At 39.3% G+C, this 13,248-nt stretch overlaps 1 protein-coding gene across 2 annotated transcripts in view; it reads right to left on the bottom strand.

The window, feature by feature from the left end:
* Window positions 1-13,248, bottom strand: part of Polr2b (RNA polymerase II subunit B) — a 40,479-nt gene that overhangs the window by 18,525 nt on the left and 8,706 nt on the right. For both annotated transcript variants that reach the window (XM_010609522.3, XM_010609523.3), the window contains 8 exons: window positions 12,377-12,527; window positions 9,383-9,495; window positions 9,028-9,247; window positions 8,525-8,683; window positions 5,926-6,090; window positions 3,666-3,862; window positions 3,393-3,512; window positions 2,280-2,466 (listed from right to left, as the gene is read on the bottom strand). In XM_010609522.3, the coding sequence (XP_010607824.1) occupies window positions 2,280-2,466; window positions 3,393-3,512; window positions 3,666-3,862; window positions 5,926-6,090; window positions 8,525-8,683; window positions 9,028-9,247; window positions 9,383-9,495; window positions 12,377-12,527 (1,312 nt within the window). The remainder of the gene's footprint in view (window positions 1-2,279; window positions 2,467-3,392; window positions 3,513-3,665; window positions 3,863-5,925; window positions 6,091-8,524; window positions 8,684-9,027; window positions 9,248-9,382; window positions 9,496-12,376; window positions 12,528-13,248) is intronic.

Genomic DNA, 13,248 nt, shown 5'->3' with positions numbered 1-13,248 from the left:
AAAAAAAAAAAAAAAAAAAAAGCCACCATTTGCCCCAGCCCTAAACTAACCCTTGTCCTTCGTCCTAAGTCTCCTGTTGCTGTTAATGCTATCAGCCTACCTACAAATCTCAAAGTCATTTTTGCCCTTCAGTTTCTTCTTCCACACGTTAATAAACACGTCCTTTCAACAACATCTTCAGATTGTCTAGTAAATCTAGCCTTCCCAATGTCACAGCTGTACCCTAGGTTAGTAGGTCTTGGTCACCTCACATGTGTACTACTTCCGTCACCTCTTGAGTCCCTGCCTTGTTGCCACCAATCTACCTTCATCAGTTATCAGAATTACTAAAGCGGAAATGCATCCGTATCGCTCACCCCTGTAAGAAACATTAAACACGGCAATGCGCACTACAGAAGAATGTGACAAAAAGCCTTCCACTAAGTCCTAACCACCTTTCCCCACCAGTCTCCTCACGCTCCTGATCTCCGCTGACAGTGACAGTGCTGCACAATGAACACACTTCCTGGTTCTGCCCCACCCAAGGAGCTCTCACCGCGGTAAAAAGCCATGTGACCACCTCCAGGAGGACTCTTCTCTGCACAGTATGGAGCCTCCATCATTCAACTAGCCACCGAGTCTTATCTACAAAAGCCTTTTCCTAAACAGTCCTCAGACATCTCTACAAAAATGCTCTAGTCCATTACTCTCAGGCAGGCTGTTGCAACAATGTTCCTGAAACCCACTTTGCCTTACTTAAATCTTTTCTCCACATTGCAAATACTGTGACTGTGTCTAAAACAAAAAAATGACCATTTGCTCTCCCTCCGTGAGCTATTCCCAGCTCTTCTGTTCAACCACTTTTCTAACCCAACTCTGGAAATCCTGAAGTGCTCTTGCTACCCTGATAAACATTTTCCTTCTTGCCTCCATCCACAGCCCAAGTAGTTAACAAGCTTCCTACAGCTTTCCTGTGAGCTGCTGGTTCCATGCTTCTCTCCAACTTGTGCTGTTTCCCAACTGTGCTTCAAGATCCAGATCAGGTGTCACCTTCCAGAGATTTTCTCTCAGGGCTAAAAGAGGTAGCTCAGTGACACAGCATTTGCCTCACATAAGAGAGGACCTACGTTCAATGCCAGACAGAGAAACAACCTCCTTCCAGACTGTGATACTGGCCTTCCTCCAGCACTTCCAGAGGACAGTTGTGGCTCTCTTACGGATACTTACTGCGCTGTTACTATTAACTGCTTACATTATCTACAAGCACAGACAGTCGACTACTGAAGACCAGGGATCGATCATGCTTTATGCCTTCTGCATCTCTGATGTATGGCAGAGTACAGTCCCTGCATGTCACAGGGGTCAGTGACAATCCACTGAACAGAATCTGCAGTGTGGCAGTTGGCACACCACAGGTCAGGGTGTAAGGAGCTACATGTGAACAAATCTATTTTCTCTACTCAATACTGATGCATTAAGGCCCAGGATAAGGCCTCATGCATCTTGTGAGCCCTGCGTTACAAACACCAAGTACACCCAATAAATTCTTACTGAATTAAAAGAAACTACAAATTTAACTTTCCTATCAGCACACTCCTAGGATTTCATAGAACATCTAGGTTTCTAGAAATCAAGCACTTTGAATTTGATGTCTGAATGCCAAATCAGTCAGGTAATACAGATATCAGCTAGTTTTTAAAAGAGAGGCAATCCTCTTCCCCCATTTCCATAAAGCTAGATAATCATATTGTAGGTTTTCAATCATATGAAAAGCAAATTTAAAAATATAAAAAACATGTAGTGAGACATTTTTTGAAAGCCTTTTCCCATTATTCCGAGAATGAGTATTCATACTCTATAAATGAACAATGAAAAATCAGCGTGGGCTGGGGATGTAGCTCAGTGGTTGCACCGCCTGTCTCCCAAGCACAATGACCCAAAGTTTGATCCTCGGTACAAAAAGGAAAAAATCAGCGTGAAAAGCACTACACTTCCCAACAAATTTAAGGGACACCTACTTAGCTTCTAATATGGAGCCTTAAGACAAAAATTTCACAACAAAATATCTCACCTCCCACGCAGCTACTTCATCTTGAATTTTTAAACTGCAAGCCAAAAATTACTTTTAGTAATACTAATAGCTAATTAAGGAAAATTTCATTTTCATAATTCAAAAGCCCACATGACTTTATATTTGACCAAGGGAGGAGGAGCACAGTAACTTATACTTAATAAGGAGAGAATCTACACATTCCCTAACGTTTTCCTTTGAACTCTACAGCCATAGTTAATACCCTTACCTGAGATACTCCAGCCCTGGCTTGGTGAGCTTTCTTTTGGTCACCCCAATTTCCAGTAGCTAAGGAGTATTTTAGGCCATCAGATATAATCCTTGTTTTAATGGCCAACTCCAAGTTAAAGTCCTTTCCTCGATCAATAAACTTCTGGGCATAGATTCGCACTTCTTTCAGCAAATTCTTAAACATACTGCCAAATAAAATAGTACTATTTTAAACATGTAAAGTTCTGCAATATGTATTTTGTAGACAATATTGCCCTCAAGGGGGAAAAATGGTTTTGGCAGTGTGACAGTGTGAAAGGTGTTATTATATTTTATAGTAATTACAAAGCACAGAAATACATACTGTATGTACATACATATATGGCAGAGGGAACAATTAGGGAAGTGTCAAAAGAAGCTAAGGTCCTTAGCGGGATAATTTAAATTAAAGACAAAGGCTGAAAAACACTACTCAATATGCTAACAAAATATGTGCTAAACACTGCGAGTACTAATTATCCTTTTTGTATTGCTTGTGTATTTTAAATAATTGTTTTATTATGAAAGTATTATAAGTTCACTGTAGAAAATATGGAAAACAGAAAAATTAAGAAAAAAAATCCATTTAATCCCAATAATGTGAAACAAGTATTAATGTTTTCATATATTTCCCACTAGCCTATACTTATAAAATACAAAAGCAAGACTAATAAAAGTTCCAATATTCACACTTAGAAAATTAAGGCCCAGTAGGGGGATATAACTCAGCAATAGAGCACATACTTGGCATGTGCAAGGGCCTGGGTTCGATCCACAGCACCACAAAAAAAGAGAGAGGGAAGGAACTGATGAAGAAAGCAGGGAGGGGAGAGAAGGAATAAATGAAGGCAACAGATCAGCTTTCTCAAACAGCTATGAAGCTACTAGAGGAATAAAACAAAAACAATAAATTGAATATACAAATAACATTCCTAGACATAAAGAACTAAATCTGGGAAAGGAGCAACGATAATGCAGCAAACTTTATATGCACCCAAAACAGGTATGAAATCAGTTTAGCCCCCTCCATATGCAATGAGCAACCTAAAGTGAAGACTCCCTACCTCAATGGTTTCACTGTGTAATTCCTTACCCTCTAAATAAGAACGCAAGCAGTGGTCCGGCAAGATCCAATCTTTTGTTTCCATAGTGATCTCTGTCATCTAGTTCTCTCCTACCCAAAGCTGCTAGAAGTAACCTATGAACCATATACCTTTAAAAAAAAAAAAAAAAAAAAGGTTGGGTTTGGCTTTATTCCATAACCTATCAAGCAACACTATATCAATATTTTTACCTTTATGAAAAACATCTTTATCTTCAACTGTATCTTCAGAGAGAACTTTAGAGCAATTAAAACTTAACATACCCCAAGAAATAGGCTTTTTTGGTCTCACAAAAATCACTGACACCAACATGAGGGAGCATTTCCTTTTGTAAGACTTCTTTTGCATATTTAATTCTTTTCTCCTTAGTAACACCAGGCTTTGCCCCTCTTGACCCAATGAAATTTAATGCAACATTCTGTTCTTGGATGACAAAGGCTTCATCGAGAGAAGGTTTAACCTATGAAATAATTTAGAGAAGTTATTTTCAGATTCATATTTCATCTTAAAATGGCAGCTGTCAATTTATTAACATGTCAAATATCCCTATGAAACTAGTAAGTATAGGAATATTTTTAGAAAAATCAAGGAATCACCAGCAGTGGTGGTCCATGCTTGTGATCTCAGCACTTTGGAGGCTGAGGTGGAAGGATCCCTGACAAGTTCAAGGCCAGTCTGAGCTACATGAGTTCAAAGCCAGTCTGAACTACATAGCAAGGCCATCTTAAAAGACCAAAAAAAAAAAAAAGAGAGAGAAAAAACTCAAGGAATTACACAATCTTAGAACTAAAAGATTATCTTAGAGATCTAGAGCTCTATGAGGAAATCCACTTATCCACATAGGCAATTTTACTTTCTAGTCAAATACAGATAATCTCACTATAGAAAGTATGGGGTTTATTTCCCCCACATTTTAATAACCAATGGCAAAATAAAGTTCCTTCTAGATATCTCAAAAAATTTCAGAGAAGTTTTTTGGTACAATGAAAATATACTGAGCTACAAATGAGGAACTGAGCAGGGCACATTGGTGCACACCTGTTATCCCAACACTCAGGAGGCTGAGGCAGGAGGATCACCATGAGTTCAAGGCCAGCCTAAAGTACATAGTAAGACCTTGCCTCAAAAAAAAGAACGGATGAATATGGTAGGTCATTTTCAGTCTTGGTATTAAGAAAATGTTAGCCATAAATAAAACCATTCAATGTTTTATAAAGGAGACTAATTTTAAAGCACACTATTAAAGAGACCAGCATTCCATATCTACCACTAACAAGAAGCCAAGTGACTCAAGTTTTTCATTTACAAAAGGATTAGATAATTTTTGTTTTGTTTTTTGTTTTTTTGAGACAGGATCTCACTATGTAGTTGACTGATCTGGAACTCACTATGTATCCCAGGCTGGTCTGGAACTCACAGTGATCCTCCTGCCTCAGCCTCCTGAATGATGGGATTACAGGTGTGCACCACCACACCCGGCTGGGATAGACTATTTCTTAAATTCCACTCCTGTTCTGACATTCTAAATTACGAGCTGTACACAATGATGTGCATTAGAAATTAGAAGTAATTTTCAATAAATTTGGCCTCTGTAAGTTCCTTTAATCCTATCATATATACTGAAATGCTTTTCTCATGTTTGACTTATTGTATCTATCTTCTATTTCAACACCCAAATCCCAGTCATGGAACAAAAGGCCACATACAATCAGTAAGGCCACAGCACAGTGGATTGGGAGAAAGGAATAACAACAATAATAGTTTTAATTTTTATTGACCGATTGATGGATTGGTACCAAGGATCAAACTTGGGACCTTGAACCTGTGAGGCAGGCCGCAGAACCACTGAGCTAAATCCCAGGCCCTACAGCTTTTTAAATAATGATCCTGAGCTGGATTCAGAACTAAGGTGGGGGTGCTATTAAAGATATTATCAGGGACAGGGATTATTTAGCTCAGTGGTTCTGCTGCCTGCCTCACAAGCGCAAGGTCCCAAGTTCAATCCCCAGTACCAAAAAAAAAAAAAGATATTATCAGAGCACTGTGCAAAATCTGAAAAGATCTGTACATTAATAGCACTGTATTGAAGTTAAATTTCTTGATTTTAATAATTACACTCAAACACTACCAAATCTAGAGAGTATAAAAAAGTTCTCTATTATTCTTATAATTTTTCTGTGAGTATGAAATTCTTCCAAAATGAAAAGAAAGGGCCAGGGATTTAAGCTCAGTGGTTCCACTGCCTGCCTCACAAGCGCAAGGTCCCAAGTTCCATCCCCAGTACCATAAAAAAAAGTAATTTTTTAAAGGCTATCAATGATGTGTTTTCCTCTTTTTATTAAAATGTGTGCCTCTGTGGTTTTCCTTGCTGTTTCTTCAGGCTGCTGTCACTGCCCACGGGCTGCCCCTGCTTCTCATTCTCTCACAAAGGCTCATCAGAAGAGGCCCTTCAGAGCAGCTTTCTATTGTTTTGCAGGTACCTCTCATATAAAGCACTGTGAATACATTTTGCTTCCACCTTACCATTTCCATCATCTCTGGATCTTCAAAATCATAAATAATATGTTCTAAGATATCTCTATCAGACACAAAACCTAATGCTCTGAACACAATGATGATGGGAACTTCTTGCTTGATGTATGGTAGAGTTGCCACAATGCGCTGACCAATAGCACTCTTTTTTGCACCCTAGAAAAATAAAATATTAGAATATGAACACACAAGATCTCAGGGCAATACAAAATCACCAAGAAAGCAATTTAATATATATGTTCATTTGCATGCATTTCAAAAAGAGTACCTCATACTCTGAGGAACCTCCTTCAGCTGCTTTTCAAAACTACAGGAGCAGGTTTACTGCCGTAAGACAGCCTGATCATTTAAACCTGACAGAACTGTCATCCTTGCCTGCCCTGACTGCCTGCCTGCCAAGAGTTTCTAGAAATTACCACATACTGTACCACATATGGAACTGACTTCTGACTGAAAATAATATGAATATTGAGAGGAAAAAAAACCTAGGACAAAGAAAAAGGATGAGGGATTAAAAATGAGAGACAGGGGGCTGGGGATTTAGCTCAGTGGTGCCACCACCTGAATATAGGGGGGAGAGGGAGAGAGAGAGAGAGAGAGAGAGAGAGAATATACACAAATACAGAAAAAGCTATACACAAAATGAAAATTAAATATTAAAACAGAGCTAGCCTGCACTGTACTTCCTTATGTGAATAATGCTTAGAAATTAACAAACAGCCCCTCACAAGCATCTTTTTTCAACTTCTTCCTCTTTAGTTGTATACACATATGAAACAAAAACAAGTGAACAGCCTACACTGGCATAGTTGGTTTCTCAGTTTTAGTCATATTTCTCTGCATTTAAATTCACTCTAGACTATTAGGTAAAAGGAAGAGGATCAGGCGAAATAGAGGGATGGCTATGATCAAAGAATGTTGCATACATGTATGAAAACAGTACAGTGAAACCCAAATTTAAAAACTATGTAAGGCAAAAAATTAAAAAATCCACTCTACTTTCTCTTGGCCTCAAGACCCCACATGGTTATGACACCTCTGGTAACAACTCTATCATCCTCCTCCTCTCACTTCAGGCCTCCTTCCATAGAGAGATTACCCCATCTCCTACATTCATTCAGGAATAAGCTCTCATAAATTACACTCAAGTCTATTCATCCTGACCTTTTCCTACATGCTCTGCCCTCATATTTGCAACTGCTAACTGGTTGTTTCTATTTGGACAGTAATTATTCCAGTTAGCCTATTATTTATCTCATCAAGAATCTTATTTAAAGTTGCACATGGCAGTGCATGTCTGTAATCCCAGGTACTCAGGAGGCCAAGGCAGAAGGACACCAAGTCTGAGGTCAGCCTGAGCAACTCTTGCCTCAAAAATTAAAAGGGCTGTGGAGGAAAGTAGCTCAGTGGTAGTAGAGCAAGTGTCTAGCATGTGCGAGGCCCCGAGCTCAATCTCCAGTATGAGGAAGAAAAGGTTCCTTTATCATAAGCACCATGTCTACAGTATGCAGGTACCTTCTAAGGTACCCAATCACTCCGGCCTCCTACTATTATTGCCTTCATGTAATTCCCTTCTGAGAGTGGGTGGGGATGTAGTAGCTCAGTGGTAGAACACATGCTTGGCATGTGAAAGGGCTCAGGGATCCAGTCCCAGCACCAAAAAAACAAAGTAAAAAATGGTAGAATGCCTCTTCCATGACTAGGGCATGAAAGATGAGTTTGTGCTGGGTGTGGTGGTGCATCACTGTAATTTCAGCACTCAGGAGGCCGAGGCAGGAGGACTGTGTGAATTCAAAGCCAGCGTGGGCTACATAGCAAGTTCAAGGTCAGCCTGAACCACAAAGCGAGATCACCTGTCGAAAAGGATGGGTTTCCATTTCACTTACACAATACCATCTCTGGTTCTTTTACCTTACTGTCTGAAGAAGAAGCAAGCTGCCATGTGTGTTGTCAGCTGCTCAACAGTGAGGCCTATGTGGCAAGAAACTCAGAGAGGCTCCCAACAACAGTCACCAGCAAAGACCTGAAACTCAGCAAGGGTGGTGGCACATGCCTGTAATTCCAGCTACTCGGGAGACTGGGCAGGAAGATCACAATCATAAGTTCAAGGCCAGACTGGGAAAATTAGCAAGATCCTGCCTCAAAAAATAAAAAGTGCTAGCACAATCTTAACAGTAGAGCACTTGCCTAGCATGTGTGAGGACCTTCAATCAATCCTCAGTACTGAAAACAAAACAAAATAAAAAGCTAAAATTCAGTTCAAGAGTTGCTGATGAACTAAACCCTGCCAACAATCCTGTGAATGAGCTTAGATGACTGCAGCCCAGGCAAATGCAGCCCTGACGGCAACCTCGGGAGAAACATTTAGCCAGAGGACCAGACTCCTGACTCAGACGCTGCTATGTGTCCATGCTATTGCTGGAATAACCCATTACATAGCAACAGGTAAACAATACAAAGTTCTACATATAACACCAATAACATGCTCCCAAAAAGCCCTTTTTTTTTTTTTTTAACTAAGAATGCAGTCTGGTAAATCACAGAAGGCATAAAGAAAAAAAACCCAAATAACATCACACCCCAGCCGTACCTGTCCTCCCCTTGCCAGCATGCTAACCCATATGGTACTGGTGGGACGGGAAGAATTCTCCAGACACGATCTACACTCTCCTGTGTAGGCATACTTAGAATCCTTTTTGGCAAACACATAGACTGTGTTTGTTGCCATTTTCTCTTGAGCAATGAGAACCTATACAGACAATAAGAAAATTACAACCATAAAATCCAAAATAACATTAGGAGTGAAATCAAACTATACTGTAATTTACTATGATCACGCAGGCTCCCTAAACACTAATTCTTCACTTTTACAAACTTCATTTTGTGTAACTGCTTGATAGAAACCTGTAACTCACCAAATTTCTAGTGCATATAATACAGCCAAATAAAGCTTTAATTCATACTGTCTAGCTATCATGCACTAAATATTTCATCTGCAACTTTATCCTTTATGAAAGTCTACTTTTTAATTCAACCTTTAATATTTTAAATTTTAATTCTCAGTTTGTAATGTTTAGAAATGATTTACAATACCTTTTCTGATCCATTAATAATGAAGTAGCCACCAGGATCCAAGGGGCATTCATTTAACTCACAAAGATCACGGTCTGTTAAGCCATTCAGCAGACAGTAAGTTGAACGCAACATAATTGGAATTTTTCCTATAAAAGTTTTCTGATGCTGTGTCTGAAGTTGTTCCTCTCCTTCTTTAATGACTGTTTTGGTTATATCAACATAAAGTGGAGCAGAATACCTTTGAAAACAGAAGTAGGCCACAGCTGAGTGACAGAGGAGTACTTTCTAAAACATAAATCCTCAGCTGGCCAGCATTACATTGTCTGAATTTTATTTCTCTATCAGCTGCAGACAAGGGAAAATTCTTTCTTACGTGAGATTTCTTAATCTGGCTTCGTTTGGCATCATCGGTGAAGGAGCACCATCTCTTTCCCAGTGGGTGGGCTTGGAGAGGTAAATCTGTTCGAACTTCAGCAGGTACCTTGGCTGAAATTAAAAAACACGAAAAGGGTAAATTTTTCCCATAAGAATTTTAATGATTCCATCTTACGTGACATTAACACTTTAAGTAGCAGTTTTACAAAATGGCAAAACTAATCAATTTTACTGAAAAGGACTCTCCAAAGTCAAAACCCACACTGCCCAGATGTTGAATTTTATTAATTGCTTTCTTCAGGCAGATGACAAAGAGAACTATATTGCCATAAATAAATAAAAATAGCACACATCATGTCCTCTTAAATTTATATCAAACAGCCAAAATGGATATGTATTAATGCTCTATAGAGGTTCATATGCCCTCTACTTGGTGAGGGTCAAAAGTACAAAGTGACCAGGGAACAAAGCAAAGATAAATTCAGACAATTAGAACTGTGCTCTAACCAGATCAACAGAACATTAGAAAAAATAAACCTGCCCCTCAATTAAACAATACCAAGAAACCCTAACTATTCTACAAATAGGACTGAGAATTCCAACTTTGCTAACAGCAAGGGGGTGGGGAGGTCACTCTGCTTCCTGATAAAATTAGATACATGAGAATAACTCAGAAATAAATGGATACTGGATTTCTTTTTCAACCAAATCTCACAGAATGAGACTAGGCAGGCTCTGTACTGAGGATAAATTACTAACAATGTTCTCAAGCTGAAGTAGATACAGGACAAAGACAGTGGCGGTAGCAAGGAACATGGGAAAGGCAACCCTGTCTACTCCTTATTTCTACCAGGACCTGAATGTAGAAAATTATCTTCAATTTAATATACTCCTAAGTGAAATAAATAAGGCACACATGTGTAAATACTGAATGGTTTCTCTGGTGTAAATAATCTGCAATAATACAGAAGATCCTAATAAGATTACTGACGTTGAGAAATGGGAAGAAAGGAGTTCAAGGTGTAGGGAAGGTGGGACGGGTAGGGGAAGGGTAAAAAGGGAAAAGAAAAAAATGTGAGATAATGAAAAGATGGAAATAAAGTGGTTGTAGATGGGGAGGGGAGGAGGGGGTGAATGGAGGGCAGGGACAAGGGGAAAAAATGAGAACCAAGACTTGTCATGTAGAGGTACAACATCCCAACAATGAATGTAACTGTACTGTATCCCTAAAATGTACAATAAACTCAATTAAAGCTGAAAAAAAAATCAAAAAAAAAAGAGAAAATTATCTTCAATTTAAGCTATTCCAAGATTTTCATCTGGCCCCAGCCTCTTCCTATTCTGAGTAAACATCATGTACAAAGTGACCTTGCTAAAATAATGCTTTATGCTTATTCTCTGACAATCTTTCAACAATTCCTCATGACAATGAAAGCCTTTGAGAATCTAGTACCATCTTCACTTCTAATAAGACCTGTTGAAAACAACAGGCCAAACTTCATGTACTGATTGCTCTGGTCTCTGTCCTTTTCCAAAGCTAAATGTAGTAAGTACTGTACTTTCCTGTGGAAATTCTAAGAGAAGCGACACCTGCCCTTCCTAGTCAATTTAAACACTTAGCTTCTTTTCCAATAAGCTCTGATAACCAAGCTTTACTACCTCTTCCTATAGTATTTATGGCACTGGAACTTTGAACATGCACTGCTAAAGTGTTCTAATTATACAAAGATCGTCAAGAGAAATATCTTAGTATAAAAAGACATTTTATGTTGCTTTTTCCAGCACAGTCCTTGAGGAACAAATTACTTATTTTGTTTTGTTTTGTTTTGTACCAGGATTGAACTCCAGACCCTGCACTTGTGAGGCAGACAGCAGAACCACTGAGCTAATTCCCCGGCCCAGAAGCCAATTACTTTTAAGAATAAAATTCTGGCCGGGCATAGTGGTACATGCTTATAATCACAACACTCGGGAAGCTGAGGCAGGAAGATCACTGTGAGTTCGAGGTCAGCCTAGGTTTACATAGTGAGTTCAATGCCAGTCTGCATTACATAGAGAGCCCATCTCAAAAACTTAAAAAAAAAAAGAGTAAACTGTGTGCTGAAAACTGGAGATAGCTACAGAAAAAAAGAGAATGAACTGGCTGAGGAAAATAAACATTTTCCCTCGCTATTTCTGGGCTCTCCCTACCTGCCTCCCCATTTAACATTTCTTTTGTTGTGCGCTTTGTTTTTTTTTTTGAGGTAGCATCTCTATGTTGCCTAGGCTGACCCAGAACTCTATCCTCTGGCTTCTACCTCCTCAGTATCTGGAAGTACAGGTGAGACAGGAGATCAGAGTGTGGCAAGTAGGCTTGGGAGCCAGGACAAATGCACAGAACAGCTTCCAGGCCCTACACCAGTCAGAGAATGCCACCTTTGATTCCACTGGCACAAGATCAAGCAGGTTTTTGAGAGGACAGCCTAAATCTGACATCAGAATGAGGGCGACACAAAAGACAGCAACAGTCAACCTTGCCACCGCTGTGAGCATTTTCACAGGTCTGCTCTGTACTCAGCAGCGTGTCCTTCTTTTCCTACCTTTAACTGCCCCAAACTCACTCCATAGAACATAACACCTTTCATAAATGTGTTTATATACATCAGGAGAAAAGTCCTACAAATACTTTTCTTTTATGATTTACATTATGCTGTAAAAGGAAATGTGGAATTATCTTCAAAAGCTTCAAAAGTTTCTGGCTTGCTTCTCTTGGCTGTTTATATTTCTAACTATTAAATAACATTCTATCTGAAGAATGACTGGAGTTTTTGATGAATTGAAAAAATACAAATCTCCATTACAAAGAACAGATTAGGAGCAGACTGCTGATGAAGTTAAATACATGGCTAAAAGCTCCTACTGTCTTAACCTTACAGCTGACTGAGAGAGTAGTTGAAATTTCAGCACAATCCTCTTCTTCGACCCATTTACTTCCACGGAACCACCACCTTACCGGCTCTTCCACTTCTCCACTGGCATGCTGTGCTTCAGCTTGCAGGTCGATAGGGGGAGCGTCCTCCACAATTCTTTGAACAGACATCTGAATAAACTCATCAAAAGAATCCAGCTGTTGTCTGACCAAACCTTTTTCGTCAAAATAGGAACTGGGAAAATATTTAAGTTCATAATCAGTTGCAGCTCAGTTTGCTTTCTACCGTATTTCCATTTTCATTATAATTCAATTCAACAAACGCTAATGAACTACCAACCACTAAACCCCAATACCTGCACAGCTAAAAAGGAGCAAAGACAGCAATTACTTCCTTTGTAGATATTAGTACTGAGTTTGAGGTAAAGAAAACGTACACTCTTGGGGTTGGAGCTCAGCGATTCAGTGCTTGCTGAACATGTAAGAGGTCCTGGGTTCAATACCCAGCATGGCAAAAACTTACAGGTAAAATAATTGAAGCACAATAAAAACCAAGGAGGGCCAGGGATTTAGCTCAGCGGTTCGGTGGCCTGCCTTGCAAGCACAAGGACCCGAGTTCAATCCCTGGTACCAAAAAAAAGGAAATTCTGACTGATTTACAAATGCCTTTTACAGATAAATTATGCAGCCTCTTTAAAACATTTCTAAAGTACAGAGAGGAAATAGATAGTGAAAGATAACAAGAACCTTACTTTGAGTAAGAAGGAGGATGGTGACATCAATGACTAAAACAGGGAATTATGAAAATGTTAAATTTAGGTTAAAAATGCTGAGTTTCTGGGATTGGGAATATTGCTTAGGGGTCGAGCACATAATCAGCATAGGCAAGACCCTGGGTTTCAACCCCAGCACCAAAACAAACAAAAATGATTAGTTGAAAATGTCAGAGGAGAGAC

This window comes from Fukomys damarensis, unplaced genomic scaffold (genome assembly GCF_012274545.1).
Source record: "Fukomys damarensis isolate Sample0158 unplaced genomic scaffold, DMR_v1.0_HiC HiC_scaffold_35, whole genome shotgun sequence".
Classification (NCBI taxonomy): Eukaryota; Metazoa; Chordata; class Mammalia; order Rodentia; family Bathyergidae; genus Fukomys; species Fukomys damarensis.
The sequence above is the reverse complement of the archived record's forward strand: the minus strand, read 5'-3'. Positions and strand labels throughout refer to the sequence as shown.